At 37.7% G+C, this 23,606-nt stretch overlaps 1 protein-coding gene across 3 annotated transcripts; it reads left to right on the top strand.

The window, feature by feature from the left end:
* The first annotated feature begins 88 nt into the window (after window positions 1-88).
* Window positions 89-23,265, top strand: LOC136702026 (mitogen-activated protein kinase-binding protein 1-like). 3 transcript variants are annotated; one of them, XM_066676845.1, is made up of 29 exons: window positions 89-325; window positions 1,934-2,025; window positions 2,843-2,905; window positions 3,984-4,041; window positions 5,142-5,312; window positions 5,808-5,945; window positions 6,913-7,095; window positions 8,280-8,440; window positions 9,036-9,225; window positions 9,879-10,019; window positions 11,525-11,697; window positions 11,879-11,970; window positions 12,440-12,565; window positions 13,372-13,442; window positions 13,818-13,939; window positions 14,052-14,127; window positions 14,209-14,320; window positions 14,777-14,840; window positions 14,932-15,042; window positions 15,516-15,655; window positions 15,748-15,788; window positions 16,315-16,548; window positions 17,016-17,241; window positions 18,176-18,304; window positions 18,761-18,824; window positions 18,914-19,203; window positions 20,670-21,359; window positions 21,714-21,799; window positions 22,567-23,265. In XM_066676845.1, the coding sequence occupies exons 1-29, from the start codon at window positions 221-223 to the stop codon at window positions 22,783-22,785; spliced, it is 4,368 nt and encodes a 1,455-aa protein (XP_066532942.1). In that variant the 5' UTR covers window positions 89-220; the 3' UTR covers window positions 22,786-23,265. The 3 variants fall into 3 exon arrangements, with proteins under 3 accessions (XP_066532942.1, XP_066532940.1, XP_066532941.1); XM_066676843.1 differs by having other exon boundaries at window positions 6,910-7,095; window positions 22,567-23,264; XM_066676844.1 differs by having other exon boundaries at window positions 6,910-7,095; window positions 17,019-17,241; window positions 22,567-23,263.
* The last annotated feature ends 341 nt before the right edge of the window (window positions 23,266-23,606 follow it).

The following is a 23,606-nucleotide window of genomic DNA, read 5'->3' on the forward strand; positions in this document are numbered from 1 at the left end:
CCAATCAGATTAAGCCTCGCTCCGCCCCGTTTTGACTGGCGGCATAACAGAACGCGAACACAGGTAAATCAATAGAAATCAGTGGAGGTAACGGCTTCCGAGACATGGACCTCTCTCCAACAAAACTACTCTGAGACGTACACAGTTCAGGTTTTCAGATGCAGAGCTCACACTTCTGAGCGACTTAAGAGACTGATTTTTATTCTCGTACCCTGTGGCTATGGAGGGCTCCACCATAAAAAGCCGAATTAAAAGTTTGCTTCGCTCGCCGTCCATCAAACTCAAGAGGAACCGACAGGCCACCAGAGAGAGCACGAGTAACAAGGTACAGCTGCTCTCCAAGCTTTAAATTAGCAAAACCAGAAGTCTTCACCTTACTGCTGGTTACTGAGGACAAAGTAAGCAAAGTAGCTAAGCAGTTGTAGGGTGAAATTTAGTACACACGCGTATTTGTAGGCAACAACCTGGCAGTATCTTTGTATCTAATTTATCCCTCCCTTTGGGTTAGCCCCCCCCCCAAAAAACAGGAACTGTTTCCGTAAAAAACACTTAAGCAAGGACTACTCTAATTTACCCTTCGTTAACTCATTTAGCCCAATAAAACCACATTTATCTCCATGGTTTGTGAAGAAACATTATCTGAAATTATTAGTGATTCCTCTGTTCGGTTCGGTTCGGTTCTGTTGACTCCATGCACTCTGCTTTAGCTCCAGGTCTTATTTCTTTACTTATAGAAAAGTTAAAAATGAAAAGTGAATGTAGTGTGCAATTATAAGTTTTACTCTTATATAGTTTGGCACTAGAAGGCCTACACATTACCTGGTCAATATATATTTCTCCTTGAAGTGAGAATAATTTCATATGTACATTTTCTAGATTGGCCTGTCCTGTAGTGTTAATTTAAATTATAAAAGCCACTCTATTAATGACCTCATAGTCTTTCCCTAATGTAGTTGTGTTGTTGTTTTATTCCAAAATGTTTTTCTAGACCCGTGATTAAAGCAGTGTATATTTTTGTTTATTTGCTTTTATTTATTATTTTTATTTTCAAAAGTACTGTTTACTAAATTACTGTTTGGACAAGATGGATTTTTTTTCTTATGTCCTCATTGTGACCATGACAGAGAGGACTATTCTTGATGCAGATATCCTGAAACACTTATCACAACACGTAAAGCCTAAAACATAGGCTACTTCCTGTCAGTGTTTATACTACTTGATTCTGTTTTGCACATGACATTAAGTCAAAGAACAGACAATCAATGAACTGATAATTAAATGATGATAAGCTCCTTCAGTGTTTTGGTTCTTCAGTGCTGGCCTTGTGTTTTTAGTTGTCCACACCATTCAGTCAAAATGCATCTTTTGAGAACAAGGTATTCACTCTTGAGTGAACTTCCTGAATTGATTATATGTAAAATAATCTACTTGCGTTGAGGGGAAGGTCAATGCAAAATAAGAGGGGGTAAAAATAGGTATGGCATGACCAGTTTAATAAAAGATCGTAATAGAACAAACAGAATATACACTTTTTTTTTTTCTTCTTCTTCTTTTCCTCCCCCCACCAGAGATGGGAGGAAATCAAGCTACACTTGCTTTAGATCTAATGTTTCAGTCTATCCTTCCATTGTAACAATAATTCTTGATGCTATGTATCTGAAAAGATTTGTAGCGTTCAGGAAGCAAGTACTGAGCAAACGATATATGTTTACAAATGTAATTCCAAATGAAGTATAAAAATGCTAGTGTTCTGTTTGAGATTACTTGGATCATGTAAAGCAAATAAATATGTCCATATTCCCTGCAGATGTGTGAGACATTCTGAAGTCTTAACAGAATCTATAATACAAGCTGGAAATGAACTAAATGTGTAGTACAGTGTTTCTGTTTTTTCTTTAATACTTCACTATAAAATGATTTGTAATGTTTTTAGGTAATTCTAGAGAGAGTGCTCGGTATCACAACCTCTGGAAGCAGTGGATTAGCTTGTGACTCTTGCTCTGGGACTGTTGCCTATCCAGCTGGGTGAGTAATTTTTAAGCAATTAATTTCAATATTAAAATCTGAACATTTAAATTCTGTAGTAGATACAAAGGCAGTTTTTTCATACACAGGCTGTATCCATACCAGGAACGCTTTCTGCAGTTGTTTTGTTTTAGTATTAATGAGCCAAATGAAAGAAACTGTACGGTTTAGGTCTGAAAAGCTATGTTGTTTTGTGTTGTGTTGACACAACTGTGCAGCCCTTAATCTCAGATCTGCTTAATGAACCACATGCTGAAGGATCTCAGTACGGGCTCAGTGGTTTCCTAACTGTTCCATAAGCTGTTCTCAGATCAATCTCAGCCTTTTGGGGTGTAAGCAGGTCATTAAGAATAATCTGATCATTTCTGAAAGTAGCTGTTTTTTCCACATTCTGAGTAATTATAGCAATGTTTTAAGAGACATTGCATTTATAATGCAGAGCTATAATAACCCTTCTAAAGAAAAAACACTGTGGGTTTTTGGCTGCTTTATACTCTGAATACTCAGCTTTAGATACACTTGGATTTCTACCTAAAACCTATTTGTCAAGCACTCCTGTAAGTACGCAGTAAGGTAGAAATCATACATTGGTGTCAGTTTAAACCTTAACCCAGGCAGCATAAGCATAATAAACAGTCAAGACACAAAGCATAGTATTCTTTATAAGTTCCTGTAATAAATTTTTTTCATTTAACAAATTTCAGTGGTAATTCTTAACATGTTTTGAGTATTTTTCAGTGCTAAGTTGCAATGTGCAGTGAAAGCTCTTGGGGCTGTAACACCAAAAATCTGTTTGCTGTTTGTGTGGTTGTTCCAGGTGTGTGGTAGTGCTCCTAAACCCCAAGAAGAATAGACAACGACACATAATCAACACCTCCAGGTGACAAGCCTTATTACCATTAATGTTCTTTTGTTAATGGATCTTAATGTTAAAAAAGAAATGATAATCTGATATAGTTTTTCTTTCTATTAATGAAAAGATTAAATGAAAGGAAATGCACTTGCAAAAAGAGGGAAGCTTTCAAAACTGGGGTTCAAATATGTATAAAATATGAACATAAAAACATAAAATGCCTTCTAGATCACCCAAAAAACTGCCACTATTGTATAAACATTCCTTAATGTTAAAGGTTTTCTGTATATTTCCTGACACTAAAAAAAATGTCATGATTTGAATGAAAATAAAAATTAAATAAATGCTGGGTGGCCTATGACCTTTGAGCAGTATTGTAAACACTTAATCTTTCATAGTATTCTTTTTCTTCTCAAAAGTCTTTGGCTAGTTTCACATTAGCAGGTTGAAATGACTCAGATTTCTGCCTTAACGTGACATGGGTCTGATTTATTCAGCGCTGTGTAGAAATGTCAAAATCAATTTTTTAAAATCAAATTTGAGTCAGTTTTATTGTGTATTCAGTTCCTGGCCCTTCAGCATGAATGTGAAAACTCATTGTTTCAGGTCTTTTTTTGCCTGTACGCATTTGCTTAGTGCTGCCATCATCATGCCGTGTCACAAATGGCTCCTTGCATCCTACATAATGCATTGTGATGGGTGATAAAACTATGGTTTCTGCACAAAAATAATACACTAAATGTTAGAAATGGTTACAGGTCGTAGCTAAATACAAATGGATTTGTTTTAAACATATTGTGCAGTACTTTGGTGTAGAAGCATTTATTTTAATTCCTACATTGGGCATTACACAGGCCTTAGGGACAGATCTGGGACAGATTGGCAGAAATTTATCAGTGTGCACATGCATGTTGTTTCAGAGACAGATTGGTTCACATGAGACTGATACATGTCACTTATATTTATGAATGTGAACTGTCAAAATGGCTAAAGTTTAATGAGGCTTGAAATGTAAATGTAGCTTTTCCAGTTTCTGAATTTTTGAACAAGTTGTGCATTTGAAGCCAATAGTTCTGTCATGTCTGACGTTTCTCTTTTACTACAGGAAAACCATTACCACTTTGGCCTTTTCTTCAGATGGCAAATATCTCGTTACAGGAGAGGTGATGTATAATGTTCACAATGGAAAAAATAGAGGTGTATAAATTTCTGTAATACTATGACTATCCATAGCATTTGCCTGATTTGGGAGATAATCTTATCATAATGTTCTTATAGATGATCGATATTTTGACCTGTGCCCATGTTTTAAAAATATCGTAAGTTGCAAATGTTCCAAAGATGGTAATGACACAGTTTTCCAGAGTGTCCAGCCAGGGCTCTGTTGGCAGACGCTGCTGAGGTATTTGGGTTAGTTTTGTGGGGCCATTCCTGCATGCTGATCTCTGAAGCACATTAGAGTAATCCTCTCCATCCATTACCAGCCGATTAAAGACTTCCCCTAGAGCTGTGGCAGAGTTGCCATGGCAGCAGGAGATCTGGTCCCAGAGAGTTTACTCTGGAACTAACACATGGGATATGATTCCCATTGGATTGCATGACGTACAGCTGATTTACATTGGCATTAGCTTTTCAACTGTCTCTCAATTATTCATGACAGCTTTTTATATTTAGTTCCCTCCATTCACCATTGCCCACCTTTGCAACCCCAGCTAATGGACGTCTCCTTGAGTGATCAAATCAGGACAAAGGGTGGATGATGAGGCTACTTCAAACAGGCATTGAAACCTGGGTGCTTTAGTTGAGGAATAATCTTATCAACTGCCTAATCAGATTTTGTGTTGCAGAATGTGGTGTTGAATTTGACCATTGTTACTTAATTGAAAGGGCCTCTGTTCTCATTTTGTATGTGTGCTTATTAAACCACAAAATGCAATTCTTCTTCACTGCAGAATAATCACAGGCTTGCGTGCATCGGAGACATGGGCTCAATTAACAAATTATAATCATTTCCTACATAAATGCAACACAAATAAAGATAATCTATGGTTTTAGTGAAGTGTGTGTATCAACATCGTATACATATAAATATATATATCTGATAAAAGTGCTGTGATCCATTAAGTCTGGCAGCCTTTACACATGTAAATCCCTTAGAGGTGCACAAAGCAAATTTTAAAGAAGCATAAGTGAGGGACCTCTTGTTAATCACAAGTTTTTAAATGGAGCAAAATATCTAAGAGCTGTTTCCTCCTCCTCTCAGAGTGGACATCTTCCTGCAGTACGTGTGTGGGATGTGTCACAGGGATCTCAGGTGGCGGAGCTGCAGGAACATAAGTATGGTTTGGCCTGTGTGGCCTTTTCTCCCAACAGCAAGTACATCGTCAGCGTGGGCTATCAGCACGACATGAGTGTGAATGTGTGGGTCTGGAGGGTAAATTAAATTTTTTTTTCACTATATTAAATGAGTACCTCAGCTTTTTTTTCATCATAGCTTTTATCTGTTGATTATATCTGTCACATTTTATAGAATACCTTCAGTTACAAATGACAAATTGAGCTTTTCCTGCTCTTGGAAGAGTGCATTTAGATTATTTATTTAGATTTGAAGCCCCTCGTGGAACTGACTTTGTAACTCACTTTAATGAAATTTTCCTCAAAGAGAGATTTTTTTTTTGTTTGTTTTGCATAGTTTTCATAGGTGTTTACTGGTTTGAATATGCATGACTCCCTGTGTTCTTTTCGGGTTAGAAATCTAAGGGAAGTTGCAGGTTTTAGAGGTTTTGTCTGAAAAACACTGGAGTGTTCTTTTAACATTTGTGGAGTAGCTGCTGGGAGGATAAAACTTTTAATGGGAGTTGAAGAAAAGATTGAACTTTTTTAATGTATGTGTTTGTTTATTTATTTATTTGTTTTCCCTCCCCCCCAGAAAAACCTGTTGGTGGCTGCTAACAAGGTGTCCAGTAATGTGACAGCAGTATCTTTCTCTGAAGACAGCTCATACTTTGTTACAGCTGGGAATAGACATGTCAGGTTCTGGTACCTGGAACCCTGCAACTCCAACAAGGTACACTTTGCTGAAAAGCTATGGCTATAACTGTACAGAGTTTCTGTACTTTATATTTTATATATAGCTGGTATTTTATACATTTGTGTGTTCCACCTTATATGATTGAATAGTAACCACTCTGTGAAGTGGTGAGAGTGCCTACTCTTTGTGGCCTGAAAGTGTGTTATCTGGAAATGAATTGTGCAAAGGATGTTGTGTTTTTTATAGACTTCTGTTTAACTATGTAAAACATTTTCATCTGTGTTAGGTTTTGGTTCATTCCCAGTGCTGAGAATTCTTTTTTTTTTTGTGGCATGGTATGAGTGGGTCAAACACAGCAGTGCTGCTGGATTGTTAAACCTTGTGTCCACTCAATGGTCACTGTATTGTACACATCTACCTAGTTGGTCCTCTTTGTAGATGTAAAGTCACTCTGTCGATGCACGATTTATTGATTATTGTTTAGTTTATTTATCAATGGTCACTGGTCACTGTTGGCTGGATATTTTTGGCTGGTGCATTTGTCAGTGCAGCAGTGACAGTGAAGGGTTTAAAAACTCCAGCAGTACTGCTGGGTCTGATCCATTCATACCAGCATGACACACTAACAAGCCACCACCAAGACAGTATCATTGTAGCATTGAGAATGATTCACCACCCTAATAATACCTGCTCTGTGATGGTCTTGAGGGTTTCTAACCACTAAAGATCAGGGTGAAAGGGGGTAAACATAGTATTCAGAACGACAGTTGGACTAGTCTATAATTGTAGAACTGCAGTGTTTTCCTGTATGGTAAATGGAGTTGAGAGAATGTACAGTGAGAGTAGAAGCAATAAGTGATCATATTGTGCTTGATTAGTGTACTTATGCCTGATGCATTTTCATTCTATGACTGTTTCTTTTCTGTTTACTGGTAACAATATGCAGTAATGTGCTAAAAATGTTTCCATTTTCTACCCCGCAAACTTTTAATTTTCACAGCAGCTTACAGCCCCTGTTCCTTTGGTTGGCCGATCTGGCCTCTTGGGAGAACTACGAAACAACTTTTTCTGTGACGTAGCTTGTGGCCAAGGCAAGAAGTCTGAGAGTACATTCTGCATTACCTCTTCTGGGCTTCTCTGTGAGTTCAATGAGAAGCGGTTGCTGGATAAGTGGGTAGACCTACGGGTGAGTCTGTTTTAATTTAACTTCAGTGATAAATGCACCAAAAACACTAAAGGCCAACTATTTTACTCTGACATTTTGGAACACCCCTGTGAGGATTTGATTGGCTAAGACCAGCCTTTTATCCAAGGAGCACTTATGTGTGTAGTGGCTTAATTTAAATTTAATTACTCAGATCGGTGAGCTATGTTGGGTTGTCTTCTGTATACTGTGTACCTAATGGAATCTACACTTCTTCATTGGAATCTACATTTCATTCCACATGGCACACACAAATATGCCTATGTAAGGATCACTGTGAGATTAGGGCTTGACGTAGTGTGTAGGAATGTGATGTCCAGACCTTTTCTTCAAAGTTCTTTTAAATTAGGTTAAAACTTTAATATGGTCAAATTTGTAGCAGTGTCTTTTTTGTTTTAATACTTGAGAAATGCATCTTTGGTCCTATTTACTTAAAACAATATGTAGGTTATTATAAAGTTTTGCCATTGTTAGAATGAGTAAAATGATGTGTATCTATGCTCAGCTGTTGTTTCTCTAAACTTTACAGTGGACAACTGCTTTTACTCAAGGCCCTTATTCATCTGATACAAACGGCTTCTTCTCTGCCTCATTACTGTTCTGAATTAAATGTTCTTGCTCACAGGGGAGAGGTGTTGGAGTAGCTGCTGGATTTTATTGCTGATTTTGAGACCTAATCTCCATGATTGCTGTGTGTAGAGTGCTACTAATGAGAATTACAGTTTAATTGTAAACAGTTTTTTGGATTGTGCTTCAAATCAACCAGCTTTGAGACCAAGAGCCTGTGGTCAAAAACTCTGCTATTAAAAACCGGTTGGAGTTTTGCAGGTTTATAATGCAATATTCTTGAATAGAACTGTAATTTATACTATTATCCAAGCTTGGAGAATAAGGGACGGTTTGCACAATTGTAAATACTATTATGGTGTTACAGTAGAGATTATCAAATAGGCACAATGATCCATGATTGCCAGTAATGAGATCAAAATTGCACTTGTTTCTAACTTTAAGAATTTATAAATCTTTCCCCTGGCTGGTTAATTAGTTTTTTATTTAATTAATTAATGTATTTTTTTGTATAGATCTGTCCCTATATTTTTGTCAGGTTATTTTTAAATGTTTTCCTTGATTGCTGTGTTTTAAATGTAAATGTGTGTTTTGTGCAGACATGTTCAGCTCGTGCCCTTTGTCTGACTGAGGAGCTAATTTTCTGTGCGTGTGCTGATGGCACAGTGCGAGTGTTCAGCCCTGTTGACCTGCACTTTATCTGCACTCTGCCACGTCCACATCATCTGGGCACTGACATGGCTGCAGTCACCCAGGCCAGGTTTGTACAGAATATAATTTTTCTGGCCTAGAGTTGATTGATATCAGTCATTTTACTATCCACCTCTATCTAAAGCATAAATTGCTTTGTAGTCAATGAAAGCAGCAGTTTATGATTCATAGAGTGATCCTTCCACATGGGGCAGACGTTTTTAAAATGGGTATTATACAAAATCTAATACTACCACTAGGTGTCAGTAAAATGTCTTTTAGTAAAGAAAAAAAATCAATTGCAAGAGAAAATGGTTTATTTTTTGTAGAAGTAATGCTTTTCTGAAAAATCTAATTATACAGTTTTCATTTCCTGAATGTGGTCACTCAGCCAAGGAGATTTTTAATGTTTAAGCTTGTGTACGTTTTTATTTATTTATTTATTTTTTTCCCCTCTCTTTGCACTGCAGCTATGAAGTAAATTTGTGTTACTGCATTTAGCTTGTACCACCAGTGCAAAATTACAAAACTAGACTGGGTTTACCTCTTTATCACCAGATGTGTATTAAATACTACATTGGACTGTGATCTTATTATTTGTAAATATTCCAGTAAAATGTTCTTCGTTTCTCTCTTTTTATTTTAATTATTTTTTTATATAAAAGTTACCCATTCTCGGGCAAACCAGATGACCGTTGCCCAGACTCCGTAGCAGTGACGTATGACCCTGTTAACCTGTGGCTGTCATGTGTATATAATGACCACAGTCTATATGTGTGGGATGTGAGGGACCTGCAGGGAGTGGGCAAGGTACATTCAGCCCTCTACCACTCCTCATGTGTGTGGGACCTGCAGGTAAATAATTTATAACTTTTATAGTAACGACTAGTTTCAACATACTACCTTACAACATTATTGAGTGTTTACTATTTCCAGTATATGTTTGCATGCCGGTTTACTTTTAGTTCAAGTTGCTGATCATCATTAGAATTTATTATTTTTGGATAGAATTCTGCTTAATCATATTATATGTAAAATAAAATCACATTATGACTTTTCATTTCTTCACCTCGTTTAAGAAAAAAAAAAAAAAAAAAAAAAATCCATCAGCTTACATGCACTCCTTAATACCATTTTTTGCCTTGAAAATATTACATCATAGAAAAATTATATTTTCAATTTAACTTTAAAGCCACATATTGGAAATCAAAAAAAAAATGTATCGAGTCCATTCTTGTTGATTTATTTTGTCTTTTACTTATTGTTTGCGATTATTGCAAAGAACAACACAAACAGCTTTATATTCTATTATCCATGCAGTAGAAACATGTTGTTTTAATGTTCACCCTAAAAGTCTTTTTACAGTGTCAAGTTTTGCATTTCCCTGTTAGCTGCTACATTCCCAAATTTATATGACATTTAATATGGCAGTAACTTGGTGTATACGAATGGTTACCATCTGCGTTTATTTGAAATTGTGTGAATGATATGTCAACTGTCTTTTTCAGACTTGCCCTAAATCTAAAGATGGACCACCAGCTGGTCTTGGTTCTTCAACATTATTCTTCAGCTGCTCTGCAGACAATACAGTTCGCATGTGGAGCACAGAGGCACATTGTATCCAATCCACTGGCAATGTCCTTAGCAGTGTAAGTCTTCCGTTGGCTCTTTGTATATACTGGACCAAGTGCATCAGGTATCAGTCATATGGAAAAGTTAGGACACCCCATGAAAATCTTTGTGTATTTGGACAACCTCAATTAGATGTTTCCTGTAACCATCTACCAGTCTCCGACATCGACGCGGAGGTGGTTTTCCCCATTCCTCCATGCAGAATTCTTTCAGCTGTGTGATGTTTTAGGGGTTTCTTGAATGCACAGATAACCCCATAGCATCTCAGTAGGATTAAGATCCGGGCTCTGATTTGGCCATTCCAGAACTCTCCATTTCTTGTGGATTTGCTGGAATGTTTTGACTCATGGTCAAGTTTCGTGGTCCACGTCCACTTCAGTTTTTGAACAGATAGTCTCACATTTTCCACAAGCACTCTCTGATACAGTTAAGAATACATAGATTCTATGATGGAGAGCTTACAAGGCCCTGCTGCAGCAACGCAGGACCAAACCATGACATTGCCACCTTCGTGCTTCACAGCTGGTATAGGGATCTTGTGCTCAAATGTTGTGTTGGAAATAGTTCAGCTTTGGATTTATCCGTCTAAAGCACATTGTTCCAGAAGTCCTGGTCTTTGTCTGGATGCTCTCTGGCAAACTTTAGTCTTGCCCTAATGTTTCTTGACAGCAAAGGTTTCCTCCTTGCACACCTAGGTAAATCAAACCTGTGCTGTTTTTCCTGATGGTAGATGCATGTACCTTGGCATCAACTGTGGCTAGAGCTACTTGTAGGTCCCGTGATGACATTTTATGATTGTTGGAGACTTGCTGTCTACTATTTGACTGAACTTGCTAGGATGGCCTGAGCTGGCCATGTTGGATGTTCACTTATTTTCCGCACAGTGGAATGGCTGATTTCTAATTGTTTTGAGATTTTTTTAAAATCCATTCCCAGATTCTTATACATCTATTACCTTCTTTTTTTGAAGGCCTCAGAGATCTCTAGATCTTGGCATTGTGACACCACTCACTTCAAAAATCAAGGGCAAATCATACTAATGTATAAGGTTTACATAAGACAACCTACTCCAGTGTCTTCTTTGATGATCTACTCATTGGCAGCAGAGGTGGTGCACTTGATTCTAAATATAAATGTTTTAAATAGTAATATATATGGGGGGGGGGGTGTCCAAACTTTTCCCCTCACAAGAAATGTACATTTTTGTTCATTACATTTAACAACTTATGTTTATAAGTCATTTCTTGAGCTTTATTTGTTTAACTGTATAAGCTCCATCTCTGTGCTGTTCGAAGAAAGCTCATATGTCCATATGTTTAAAAAAGGTTCAAAAAGACAAAGGCTTTCATGGGGTGTCCTAGTTCACATGGCTGTATTTATTGAAAGGTTATCAGCTGTGTGTCCAGAAGATGGTGCTGTAACCAAGAGCCAATGACTTTTCTCTTATGGGAATTGGGACAAGATGATGATTTACTTGTTCTATGAAAAAAATGCCCATATTTAATCGTTTATCATTTATTAGGATCTTCAGAAGATAATTTATATTGACAATAATACAGCACCCCTGCTGGACACGGATGGATCTGCAGACAAATCTGAGGCTCAAACTCCAGAAAGCCGTACAGGCATCAGAGCAATCTGTGTAAGTCCGGATGGAAACCACCTGGCCTCTGGAGACCGGACAGGCACACTGAGGTAGTGCACATCCCTTTTAATGGGATCTAAACTTAGAAACATATCTTTTAAGAAGTCAGGTTTATATTTTTGAATGTTTTTAAAGCTTTTATGTTGACGTACATGCAATTAGCCTTATTGTTCTTATTGCACATAGATGTCACCCCCCCCCAACATATTTATTTATTTATTTTTTAAACAGGGTTCATGATCTCAGCAGTATGAAGCAGATTCTTAAACTAGAGGCCCATGACTCAGAAATCCTTTGCCTGGAGTATTCAAAACCTGAAACAGGTGAGCGTGTGTGTGTGGGTATATAATTTAGGAAAAACTTGCTTTTTAGAAAAACTACATTTCCTTTCTTTGAAATGCAGTTTATTTCTCATCGAAATTTAAAAAATAAAAAATTATTACTTGCATATCAATAAAACACCAGTTTGAAATGGCCATTAAAAACAAATACATGTTCTTTTTTACAGAAGAAATATATTCATAACAATTCATATAGAAAAATGATTAAAATGATATTCCAGAAGTGGAACTACAAAATTGTTGAGAACTGTATAGAAATTGGGACTACCAACAACCATACAAGACCTGGTAGATCACTAAAAGTGTCAAAATCAGATAAGTCCTTTTGAGGCTTAGAATGAAATCTGCTTTGACTGGAAATATAAATGGAAAAAAAGATTCGTTCTTTAGGTTTTGTGAAAATTTTGCATACACTATTAAGATAACAAACTACGTGTGTTTGCTCTGTCAGGAATGAAGCTGTTGGCAACAGCAGGTCGGGATCGGCTGATCCACGTGCTGGATGTGGAGGATGATTATGGGCTGCTGCAGACACTGGATGAGCATTCCTCCTCCATCACAGCTGTCCGGTTCACTGGTGAGACACTTTATTTCATACTTGGTACATTTTGTAAATGTCTTTTAGAAACAAGCACATTTCCGTTAGACTCCTGATGCACTTGTCTCACATTCATATATAAAATCTCAAATTAATCCCTGACGATTTTATAATGAGAAAGGAGCTACGGGTTCAAAATTACATATATCAGAATCTATGGTAAGTCATTTTGAGATGTTAAATCATAATTATGAGAAGTTATACTTATGGAATGGTAGCTCAAGTATGAGAAAAAAGTCTCATTATTATGAAGTTCATTCATTCATTATCTGTAAGCGCTTATCCAGTTCAGTGTCGCGGTGTGTCCAGAGCCTACCTGGAATCATTGGGTGCAAGGCGGGAATACACCCTGGAGGGGGTGCCAGTCCTTCACAGGGCAACACAGACACACATTCACTCACACACTCACACCTACAGACACTTTTTTGTTTTGAGTCGCCAATCCACCTACCAACGTGTGTTTTTGGATTGTGGGAGGAAACCGGAGCACCCGGAGGAAACCCACGCGGACACAGGGAGAACACACCAACTCCTCAGACAGTCACGCGGAGCGGGAAGTGAACCCACAACCTCCAGGCCCCTGGAGCTGTGTGACTGCGACACTACCGCCACCGTGCAGCCCAATGATTATAAAGTGATTTTTATATTTTATCAACTGGCAGAAAAAAGTAGAGGCTAGATCTCACTGTGATCAGAATTCTTCAGAAATGTATTCTTGCCCATGGTTTCCTGATGAGCTGCATTGTGCTTCTGTCTTTTTTCGGTGTGGTGGCTGAACTCTGCAGCCACTGAAGGGAAAGTGAGGATGATCAGCTGTGGAGCTGATAAGAGTTTGTATTTCCGGACTGCACAAAGGGTGAGTCAGCCTTGTTTCATTTATGTATGGTTTTTTGAGGGTCTGTTGGTTGAAATTACTTCTTACTGGTTTGAAAGACACTTTAGGTTGCATCATTTAGTTGAAATGGCTTCTAGTTGTTTGTTTATGAAGTTAATATATTGTTCATGAATGCTATTATATGGATGTAAACTATTTTTAGAATTTCTTGTTGTCAAAGACATGCACTCAGCTGTCCCTTTATTATAAACACTTTGAAGTCCAGTTAAAAAATAATCCAGCAGCAGAACCAGTCCTTTAGACCTTCATTGATGACAATACTTTCTGACCACAGAGAACATTTTATTATTATTTTTTTTATTTTAATGGAGATAATAATGTTTCCAATGTTTCAAGGCTTACAAAGGAGTCAGATTTAAACGCACCCACCATGTGGTACGAAAAAGCACTCTTTACGATATGGACGTGGATCCCACTTGCAAATATGCAGCTGTTGGCTGCCAAGACCGCAGCATCAGGTATGTGCATGCTTTATTTGCATTTATTTTGTATTAACAATATTCTGTGCCATTCCTCTTTATCCACGAACAGTAGCATATTCTAAATATACCTGTGATTGTTCTCTGGCAGAGTGTTCAATATAAGCAGTGGAAAACAGAAAAAGTCTTTTAAGGGCTCTCAAGCTGAAGATGGCAGTCTCCTCAGGGTAAGCTGTGCTTTCAATCAAATTAAGCATCTTCCTGCATGAATCTCTGCTGATATTCTCATATGGATTTTTTTTTTGCAGGTCCAAGTGGATCCTTCTGGTCTGTATGTGGCCACCAGCTGCACAGATAAAAACCTCAGCCTGTTTGACTTCCAGACTGGAGAATGTCTGGCAGTTATGCATGGGCATTCAGGTAAAGAATATATGTAAAGAGATTAGAGTTACTGGACAAGGTCAGCGTACTTGGTGCCAAGCATTGGCTAAAGGAGTTGAAAGCTTCCCCATCACTGAGCTATGCAGCAGTGAATTTGCATTTTATCTAATTGTCTGAAAACAGTACATGACCTCACTAATATTTTTGAGGCTGTATACCATCAAATCTTCAAAGAAATATTCTGAAATGTGCTGTAAAGCCTTCCCAGGAGAGGATTTTACTGCAATAAAAGGCACAAACTCCTTTATTCCTGAGGACATGTTGAAAGAGCATGCTTCCTCAATCATTTGGCCGTATTGTGTATGTTGTTGGTGTCAGATTTGTGTAACACATTCAATTTGTTTGATTTTTCTATGTTTACATTAAAAGCATTCAGTTAAATTTATATTCAATGAAAATATCTGCATAATATGCTTTGTCTTTCTTTGCTCATAGATATCATCACAGGTATTAAGTTCACCAGTGACTGTAGGCATCTGATCTCTGTCTCGGGAGACAGGTAGGACTGACTTTTAGTGACCTCAGTTAACATGCAGATTTTACTGGAATCTTGTGTGTGCGCCAGCCTCACCAGCTCTTTTGTGTTACAGTTGTATCTTTGTATGGCGTCTTGCCCCTGAGCTGACTGTCAGCATGAGGGAGCGTCTAGAACAACTCAAACACTCTCAGAGTGTCCCAGCGTTCACACACACTGCGTTCAGGTAAAGTACAAACGCTTTTGGAACAGTTGGTTTTGTATCAGTAGTGCAATGTCATTGCGAAACAAATACAGTACCGTTCACATGATGTTTCTTCATTAAATTTAGATCATAATAAACTGTCTTAATTAGAAATATGATTAACAATGATGTAATTATTGTCAGAAATTATAAAATTCCTTTAACACTGCACAGACAATTCATCAACAGATTAACGTGGATAAATTCTGTAGTTTCTGTTTTCTCCTGTTTATTTCAATGCCAAGAAATGAAAACATGGTTCTATAAATTTCTCTTCTGGCTTGCAAACACTTTCAGCAGAAGATCTGAGATGTAATTTATATAAAATAACACGATGAGTTAGTTATTGCTGTAAGGCGTATTGCAAATATTTCATGAGCCTTTTTTGTATTTTGGTTATGCATGAGTTATAGTTTGGATTTTTTAAATTTTTTTTTTTGTACTTCTACAAGCAGTCTGGAACTGCAAAGTGCGCCCTCTATACTGACCTGTTCATCTGGGAGTGAGGAAGACAATGAGGATGAAGTAAGATTTGAAGAGAGTCTATTCTCTTATGATCATGAAATCATCCATACATCATTAGATGATGATCAGGGTAAGGTGCTATCTTTGTTCACCTTCACAATATTTAAGTGAAATTTACATATTAATGAAAATGAAGAAATGAAATGGGTTACTGTGTTACAGGTGCTTCTGATGAGGGCAGTAATTGGGAGTCTTCCATTAAGGTCAGAAACATTTGGTACTTGTGCTTTCATATTATCAGTGAAACATTTATGGTTTTTGAAGAATTTATTTTATACTGGTTTCCTGAGCCAAATCAGTATTTGGGTTTTTTTTTTCCTTCTTTTTTCTTTCCCTCCCTCCTGCCCCTTTCTCCTCTCTGCGTTAAGTATTAAGCAGTTTGACCTGGTCAGAATTCCCAGACATGTTGGAAATTTATGCTTGTTTTTAAATTTTATAAAAAAAAATGCAGGAGTTAATGAGTGCCCAGTTACAATAGAGCAGTAAACTTTTCACTCTTATGCTAATTATTTTTATTAGGTTTATTGTACAATCATATACAAATGTTTTAATGCCCCTCCAAACTGCTTTATTATTTTGATCCAGATTGTGGTCCATAGAGCATGTTTAAAGAGTTTTGTACAGTTACTACAATAAATCTGATACATCTAGGACACTAGCTGTCAATTTAATGAGAGTTTGATAATGTGAAAAACAATAATTTGTTCAAAATTTGGCCTGTTATTATAGCACCAGGAGTCATCTACAGGTTCCTGTGTGTGTGAGCCCTCTATGCCAGAGACTGTCCAGCCAAGGAGGCGCTGGTCCTGCAGGGTGGGCTCTCTGGAGCTAATGGTGAAGTCCATGCTGGAGCTGCGGCAGCTCGACTCATTCTCCAGACCTGGCTCCCCAAAACGAGACTGCACCGGTCAGCACTGTGGCCAGCCCGACACTGGCTGCACTGCTAACCTAAAGGAGGGCACTGTGAGTGCAGAACACGACTGCCTCCCATACAGAGGCTAAATTTAAGAGCATTTTAGGGTACTGTAACCACATTCATGTAGTTTCAGAGGACCAGGCTCTTCATATTCTGTAGTGTACTTGGACAGGTGTGTACTGTTAACGATTTGCAAAAAAATAAAAAATAAATGCCATGTAATTTTAATCCTATAACTAATCTGTCCTGAAATGGCACGAAGTTATGCCTCATTTTAAAAACTACAAATATAATTATACATATAACTTTTATATAACAACATAAATAATATTATAAAACATGTAGAAATGTGACATTAATAATGTATGTATTTTAAAATTTGGGTGTTATGGCTCCTGTGGTCAAAAAGTGCACTAAATGTAAGGTTTAGGGAGTCATTTGTGAATTATTATTATTATTTAAGAGCTTATTTCTCTCTCTCTCTCTGCTCTCTGTCTGTCTCACATGAACATAGCAGCAGTTGCTTGGGAAGAAGCAGCAAACTCGAAATCCCCACTCTGCCTGGCTGGCTCCTGCCTCCTCTCCTGAACCTGAGGGTGTGGTGTTGTACCCAGAGCTGTGTCCCAGTACTGACAGCCTGCCGGGAATCTGCCAGGTGCAGGAGGAGATTCAGTGCCAAGACAGTGGGGGCTCCACCGGCTACGGCAGCGGAGGATCCAGTCCTGAACAGAGTCATGAAGGTCAAATCCACTCTGTGGATAGCACACACAATGGGATTGAGAAATGCATGATAAAACATGCTGTGCTAATATATATGAAGAATACAATGATGTTCAACTCCATTTACAGTTTATTTTATTGAAAACTTTCTAAAGACAATATTTCTAATGTTGAAATAGAAATGTAGTTTTTAAACTATGCTCGTTTTTAAATTGATGCAAGCAACACGTTTCATAAAGTTGGGACAGGGCAAGAAGAGACTGGTAAAGATGTGTAAGGGTACAAAAAAGATGTTAATTGGCAACAGGACAGTGACATGATTGTTTTTAAAAGAAAATCTCAGAAAGGCTTTCAGAAACAAAGATTAGGAGGAGTTCACAGTTCTGTTAAAGACTGCACAGGCACATAGTGAGATACTTCAAGAATTACATTTTTGTAAAAAAAAAATGTGGATTTCATCATCTATATTACATATTAATATCATGAAAAAGTTGATTTATTTCAGTAATTTCATTCAAAAGGTGAAACTTGTATATTATACTCATTCATTACACGCAGACTGATATATTTCAAGTGTTTACTTTTAATTTGATAAATTAAAAATGGAATTTGTTTTGTTGTATCATATCTGTATGGTACTATATCTTATAAAGGGCAATATATTGTGACTGTCCAAAGAAAAACACCAAATCTCCAAAATAGTAGCATTTATAGAAGAAATAATAAAGCCTTAATTTTCAAGAGAAATCAATGTAAAAGTGTCATTTCTCAAGTGAGCATTTCTATTGGTCCTTTTATCATGACATTTTTACACAATGTGAAGGACAGCTGCTGTGTTCAAAAGTCATAGTCAAGAAGACATCAACAAAAATGGAGATACATGCTTTTCTTTGGACAGTGACGATATTTTACACATCTATCTCACGTCTTTTTTTTTTTTTCCCTCAATCTCAGATGACCCAGAATCTATCAGCACTGATGAAGAATATTATATTCAGGATGAAGAGGCTAGAAGAAAGCTTCACCAACAAGAGAGCTTCCTTAAGCAACACTTTGAGACACTCGCTGACACTGGCAGAATAGGTAGCCTTTTTTATTGAATGTATGATTTTTTTTTTTTTTTTTTTTTTTGTTCCAATTGAGCTGCTTTACTGTCCAAAGCTGTCTACCAACCTGCATGTAAAACAGTCTAGAATGTTCTCTTCCTTGCGCTCTCCCAATCATCATCTCAAAGCAGAGTGTTATGGATTGCTATCATATGGATTTAATTGTTATTTTAATCATATTTTCTCTTGGGGAACAAGGAAAGCAGAAGAGGATTCAACATGTACGTTGCATTAAAATAAAAGTCTAATGAACTATTCAATGTTGCCATAGAATAAGGCAGCATATAAAAAAAATTGGGAAGACCTGCTTCTGTTATGTGCATTTTATGAGGCAAAAAGTCTGAGAGCTCATTGGAAGCTGAAATGTGCACTAAATGTTTGGCTTCATGATGTGCATATTTAATATTTAATTAGCTGAACTGTGCTCAAACAGGTAACCACACCAGACCCCAGGATAGCATTTCAGCACGATTTCTCGCCCAAGGCTCCACCAGCAGGTACAATGTTTACAGTAACTGATTACAGTTACAGAAATAAAATAATTAACAGTAATGTAAATAAAAATAATGTAAATAATTGTTTTTAGACGCTCCACCCCGTTCCTCTCCAAATCTGGCTGGACGTCTGACAGGGCTCCCAGCACTCAAGTTAAGCCCCTGGTATCTACAGTACACCCTCTATATGAGGAGAAATGCCAAGGGACAGGACTGGAAGAGAATGCAGAGATGGACACTGTGGAGCAGTTGTCACAACTGCGCTCCACACCACAGAAGAGGAGGACTGCTGGAGCCCATCCCAGAAGAGTGGCCAGTCCAATGGGCAAACAATCAGCAATGCTTCTGAAGTCCATGTCTGCACAGAATCTAGCAGCAGACAGTGAGTTCCGCAGACACTGATGCAGATGTCTTCAAGTCACTTAATTACATTTGTTCATAGTTCTCAACAGTCAACCAAAGGCAAAATTACAAGAGTGGGATGCCCTCTGATGGACCTGCACCTTGTCGTGTGTGTGTGCGCTCCTGGCTTGTATCCAATGAATCTGGGCAGGCTTTGGACTAGTGATGCATGATATATTGGCAGCCAATATATTATTTGCTCGTATGTGGATTTATTTATTTATATTTTTTAAATTATTGTTATTGCAGAAATTGTTGTCCGATATTGGATTTTTAGCTGATATTGCACTGATAACTTATAATAATAACTGGTGCATTTTTGTACTAGCTCATATGCACTGACGCATGTAAATACATAACTATGTCTGCCGTATGAACGTTTTACCACAGTATTTGCAGAGAACAGTCTCTGGGATTAAATTTCTCTGTGGTGAACACTAATTTAAATTATAAGTTATGCTAACAAACACAGCAGGGTAAATGACAGAAAAACTCTCAACCACCACAGTGCAGGAGTCCTTCTGATATAAAACACATGACAGTAGATGGGGTCATCTACTAATTAGCGAACCTCTAAAAACCATTCATGTGGAACCAGCAGTAAATCGTTGATAAAAATATAAATGAAGAAATGAACCAATATACTTAAAAGAAATGTTTAATACACAGAAATGTACAAATACTGAAGAAAAGGCTTGTCCTATGACAACCTGTGATGAAAATAATTTGTTTTGCTTTAATCCAATGTGAATTTGCTTTAATTACAAAAAGATAAAATTATTGGTTATTAATATCGGTATCGACTACTCCAAGGTGTTAATTATCATATCAGCCCCAAAAATTTTAAATTGATGCATCCCTATTCTGGACAGGCTGCACATCCTTTCCAGGTTGAAGTGGTTATAGTGGTTTATGTCATTTGTGTAGATTACAAACAGGGCAACTTTTTTTTTTTTTTCTTTTTTTTTTTTTTTTTTTTTTTTAATTAAGCTTGTTTCTTTAGGATTGTATTTGCATGAAATGTATTAATATATAAAAAAAAATAGGCAGGTGATTGTTAATCATCATAACTGTTAAATGGAAATTTATTGCCAGCTGAAATGTCATGATCGTGACAGGAAATGCAGGTCCTTTCATAAATGTGGACCCCTTTTACATAATATTCATTCATTCATTATCTGTAACCGCTTATGCAGTTCAGGGTCACGGTGGGTCTGAAGCCTACCTGGAATCATTGGGCGCAATGCGGATCACACCCTGGAGGGAGTACCCGTCCTTCACAGGGCAACACACACATTCACTCACACTCTCACACCTTCGGACACTTTTTAGTCTGTTCACATAATATATGTAAAGCTTGTAATGTAAATTGCTCAAGTTTGCCTTTGCTCTTTTGTACGTTTTCAACGCTTCTGTTACCAACAGTTGCTATCTATTTCTTTATAGGTCGAAACCCCATGACCCCATCCCGTTTGAAGCGTGAGTCTCAGCTGGTTGTTGACAGAAGTGATTCCCGACTACATTTGCACCATACTTCCTCCTCCGAATCCGCTTCTCCTCAGCCCTGGGAGAGTCCAAACACCAGTCGTTATTGTAAAGTTCGTTCCTACATGAACCCCACAACCAGTTCCATAGCCAAGGTCAGCCGGGCTGTATCTATTGGGGACGGCCTTTACCAGGGCCTGAGCAGTAGTGAGACTTTTCCATGCTCAGGGCCATCAACCTCACTTACCAATCCTACACCTATATTGCCATTACCTACTTCTTCCTTTCCTGGTCCATTCAGTCAAAGCCATGGTGTCTCTCAGACTCCACCTCCTAAAATCAAGGCTCGTGTTTTTGGAAGGTCCAGCCTTCCTGTCTCAGAACATTCCAGCAGGTCCTCTACTACAGCCAATACTGAAGCTGCTGTTATTTTAAAAGACTCTTATGCTAGAGCTGCAGGACACTTAATGGACACGGGCTGTTCAAGAGTTAAGGATGAAGCTACACATGTTTCCCCTCATCTTGACTCTCAGCCTAGGTCTTTGAAAATGGGACAGGGCCCTGAGGTGGTCACCCATTCCCCACAGAATGACTGCTCCCTGCTGGCTGTCCAATCCTTCACCGTGGCGTCTGAAACCCAGAATGACCAAGGTTTGCACTGCCGACGCTCTTCCTCTATCATCACGGCATCTGTGCCCTTTCATCTTCCTTCTCACCACTGTTCCCCTGTTCTTTGGCCTCTCTGCTTTGGTTCTCCTCACTCTGTCCCTTCATGCCTGAACCATTACTGTCTGAAGGGTGAGTTTGTTTATTCTCCCTGCTTATAATGTGTACTTCCAGTAGTCTACTTAAGCTGAAGTATAGCAGTACCCCATAGCAGTGTTCCAAACTTTCTAACCTAGATCTTGATGTCCTCTGGAGATAGATTAGATTTTCTAGGTCATTGATGTATGCTGTCAGGAACTCAATTTATTAAGGATTTTCTGGTTTTCTCTACTTTGTCAGAGCCAGTGGTAAACCTGGAAACCTGCAGGCAAGCTGCTGCTGAACTGTGCAACAGCATGAAGAAGGCCAACCATCTCTACAGAATGGTGAGAATTCTCCCAGCTCCCATATGGTTTATACTGCCCTCAATACCGCTTTGGTACTAGGTGCAACATGAATGTCACTATCTGTAATCCTTATTTATAATAGATTTGGATTTATTGTTGCACAAGCTGTGGCTTCAGTTTTGGGAAGCGTCTGAGCTGATCAAGACCTATTTAAATGAATCTGTATCCACTGTAATACACCAAATCCAAATGCAATCCTTTGTTAAGGCTTGTTTTACACATTTGTACTCTGTTTATGCTATTGTTGGCCACTGTTATCAGTTCTACATACACTTAATAACAAAGCATTTTATTAATAATTTTAGATGATGATGATTTGAGTAGCTGATATAAATGTTAAGCCTGTAGCTATATCACATGTATTTTTAAAATGAAATATGAAAACATAGAAAGCATAAAATGTCTAGTACAGAAGGGAGGCAAAAGGAGTCTCATGCTGCTACTCTAGAGCTTTGCATTACGTAATCAGCCTCTGGAAATTACAAGCAGTGTGTACACATGAATGCCTGATTCCATTGGGTTCACTTGGTAGTAGCTGGATTTACTCATTATAAGGCATTTCTGCAAATCTTTGTACCTAATGTAACGTACATGAACTTCATTCTTTACAGTATACAAATATGAAAATACAAAGATCAGATTAGTTTTAGCAAGTGCTCTGTATTAATGGACTGATTTAGGACTAGCAAAAAAATTAATTGGGAGTTACTTGTAATGTTTTGCATCGTGTGTTTGTGATGCTTAAGGTGAGCTCCAACAATGGGAAGGTGTGTGTGGAACATCAGGAGATGGAACGTGTGCTGATGGAGGCTCTGCTGCTGGTGCGCGCAGAGCTGAAGACTGTTCCCGGACCAGCAGCAGCTGTGGGAGCAACTGAGGGGGGCGAGCAAACCCTCGCTCTGCTAGAGCAGTTCTCTCAGCTTCTGCTGCAGTCTGTGGAGAAGAGACTTGACCACAAAATCTAACCGCATACCTTCTGGACAACACTGTGACTCCCAAATCTTCAAGGTACTTAACGTCAGACTTAAACACTCTCTCTCCTACCTGAAAGTGTGTCTGGGAATTGATGAGAAAACTGCTCATTTATACGGTTTAAATATTTATAACTGTTCTGTCTTTTGCTTTTGACCGAGTTTCAAACAGAAAGAATGAACAGATATTCTTTATTTGGTTTTAATCATGCTTTCTTTTTGAACAACAAAAAATGTTGCAGTAGTTTATCATCAGAAGAGATTTATCCAAAACTAGTTTTAAGCTTCATGTTCTACATGTTCTACATGCCAGTATGTACATGTACGTTTTTAGATACAAGCTGGATTTGTATTTTTATTTAATAAAGTTTTAATTTGTACGGTGGGATGGAATTAAGCAGCTGAAGCTGGGTTTTTGTGGATGTGCTGTTGTTTCTAATTGTTTCCTGTACCATGTTGATATTAATAAAATGACGAATGAAAACATGAAGTGTTTAGATATTAGTGCTTATTTTCCATTGATGAAATATAGGATTTTTAATCAAATAAATCTGTAATATTATATAGGTTATAATCTCAAATTAAATCACAGCAGATCGTTATAACAATGCAAAACCATATTAAAACAAACACATTTTGTGTGTGCATTTATAAAAACAGAGCAATGTTCAGTTGAAACAGGGGAGAGCATTAGAGAGGTAAGCTTTGGGAAGGTAATTTTTTTGTCCTTTAGAATCATTAAAACATATTTGTATTACTAGAACATATATTCAGAGGTTAAGTGTTTAAATATTGATCTATACAGTATTTCCTTG

Source organism: Hoplias malabaricus, chromosome 7, assembly GCF_029633855.1.
Source record: "Hoplias malabaricus isolate fHopMal1 chromosome 7, fHopMal1.hap1, whole genome shotgun sequence".
Taxonomy (NCBI): domain Eukaryota; kingdom Metazoa; phylum Chordata; class Actinopteri; order Characiformes; family Erythrinidae; genus Hoplias; species Hoplias malabaricus.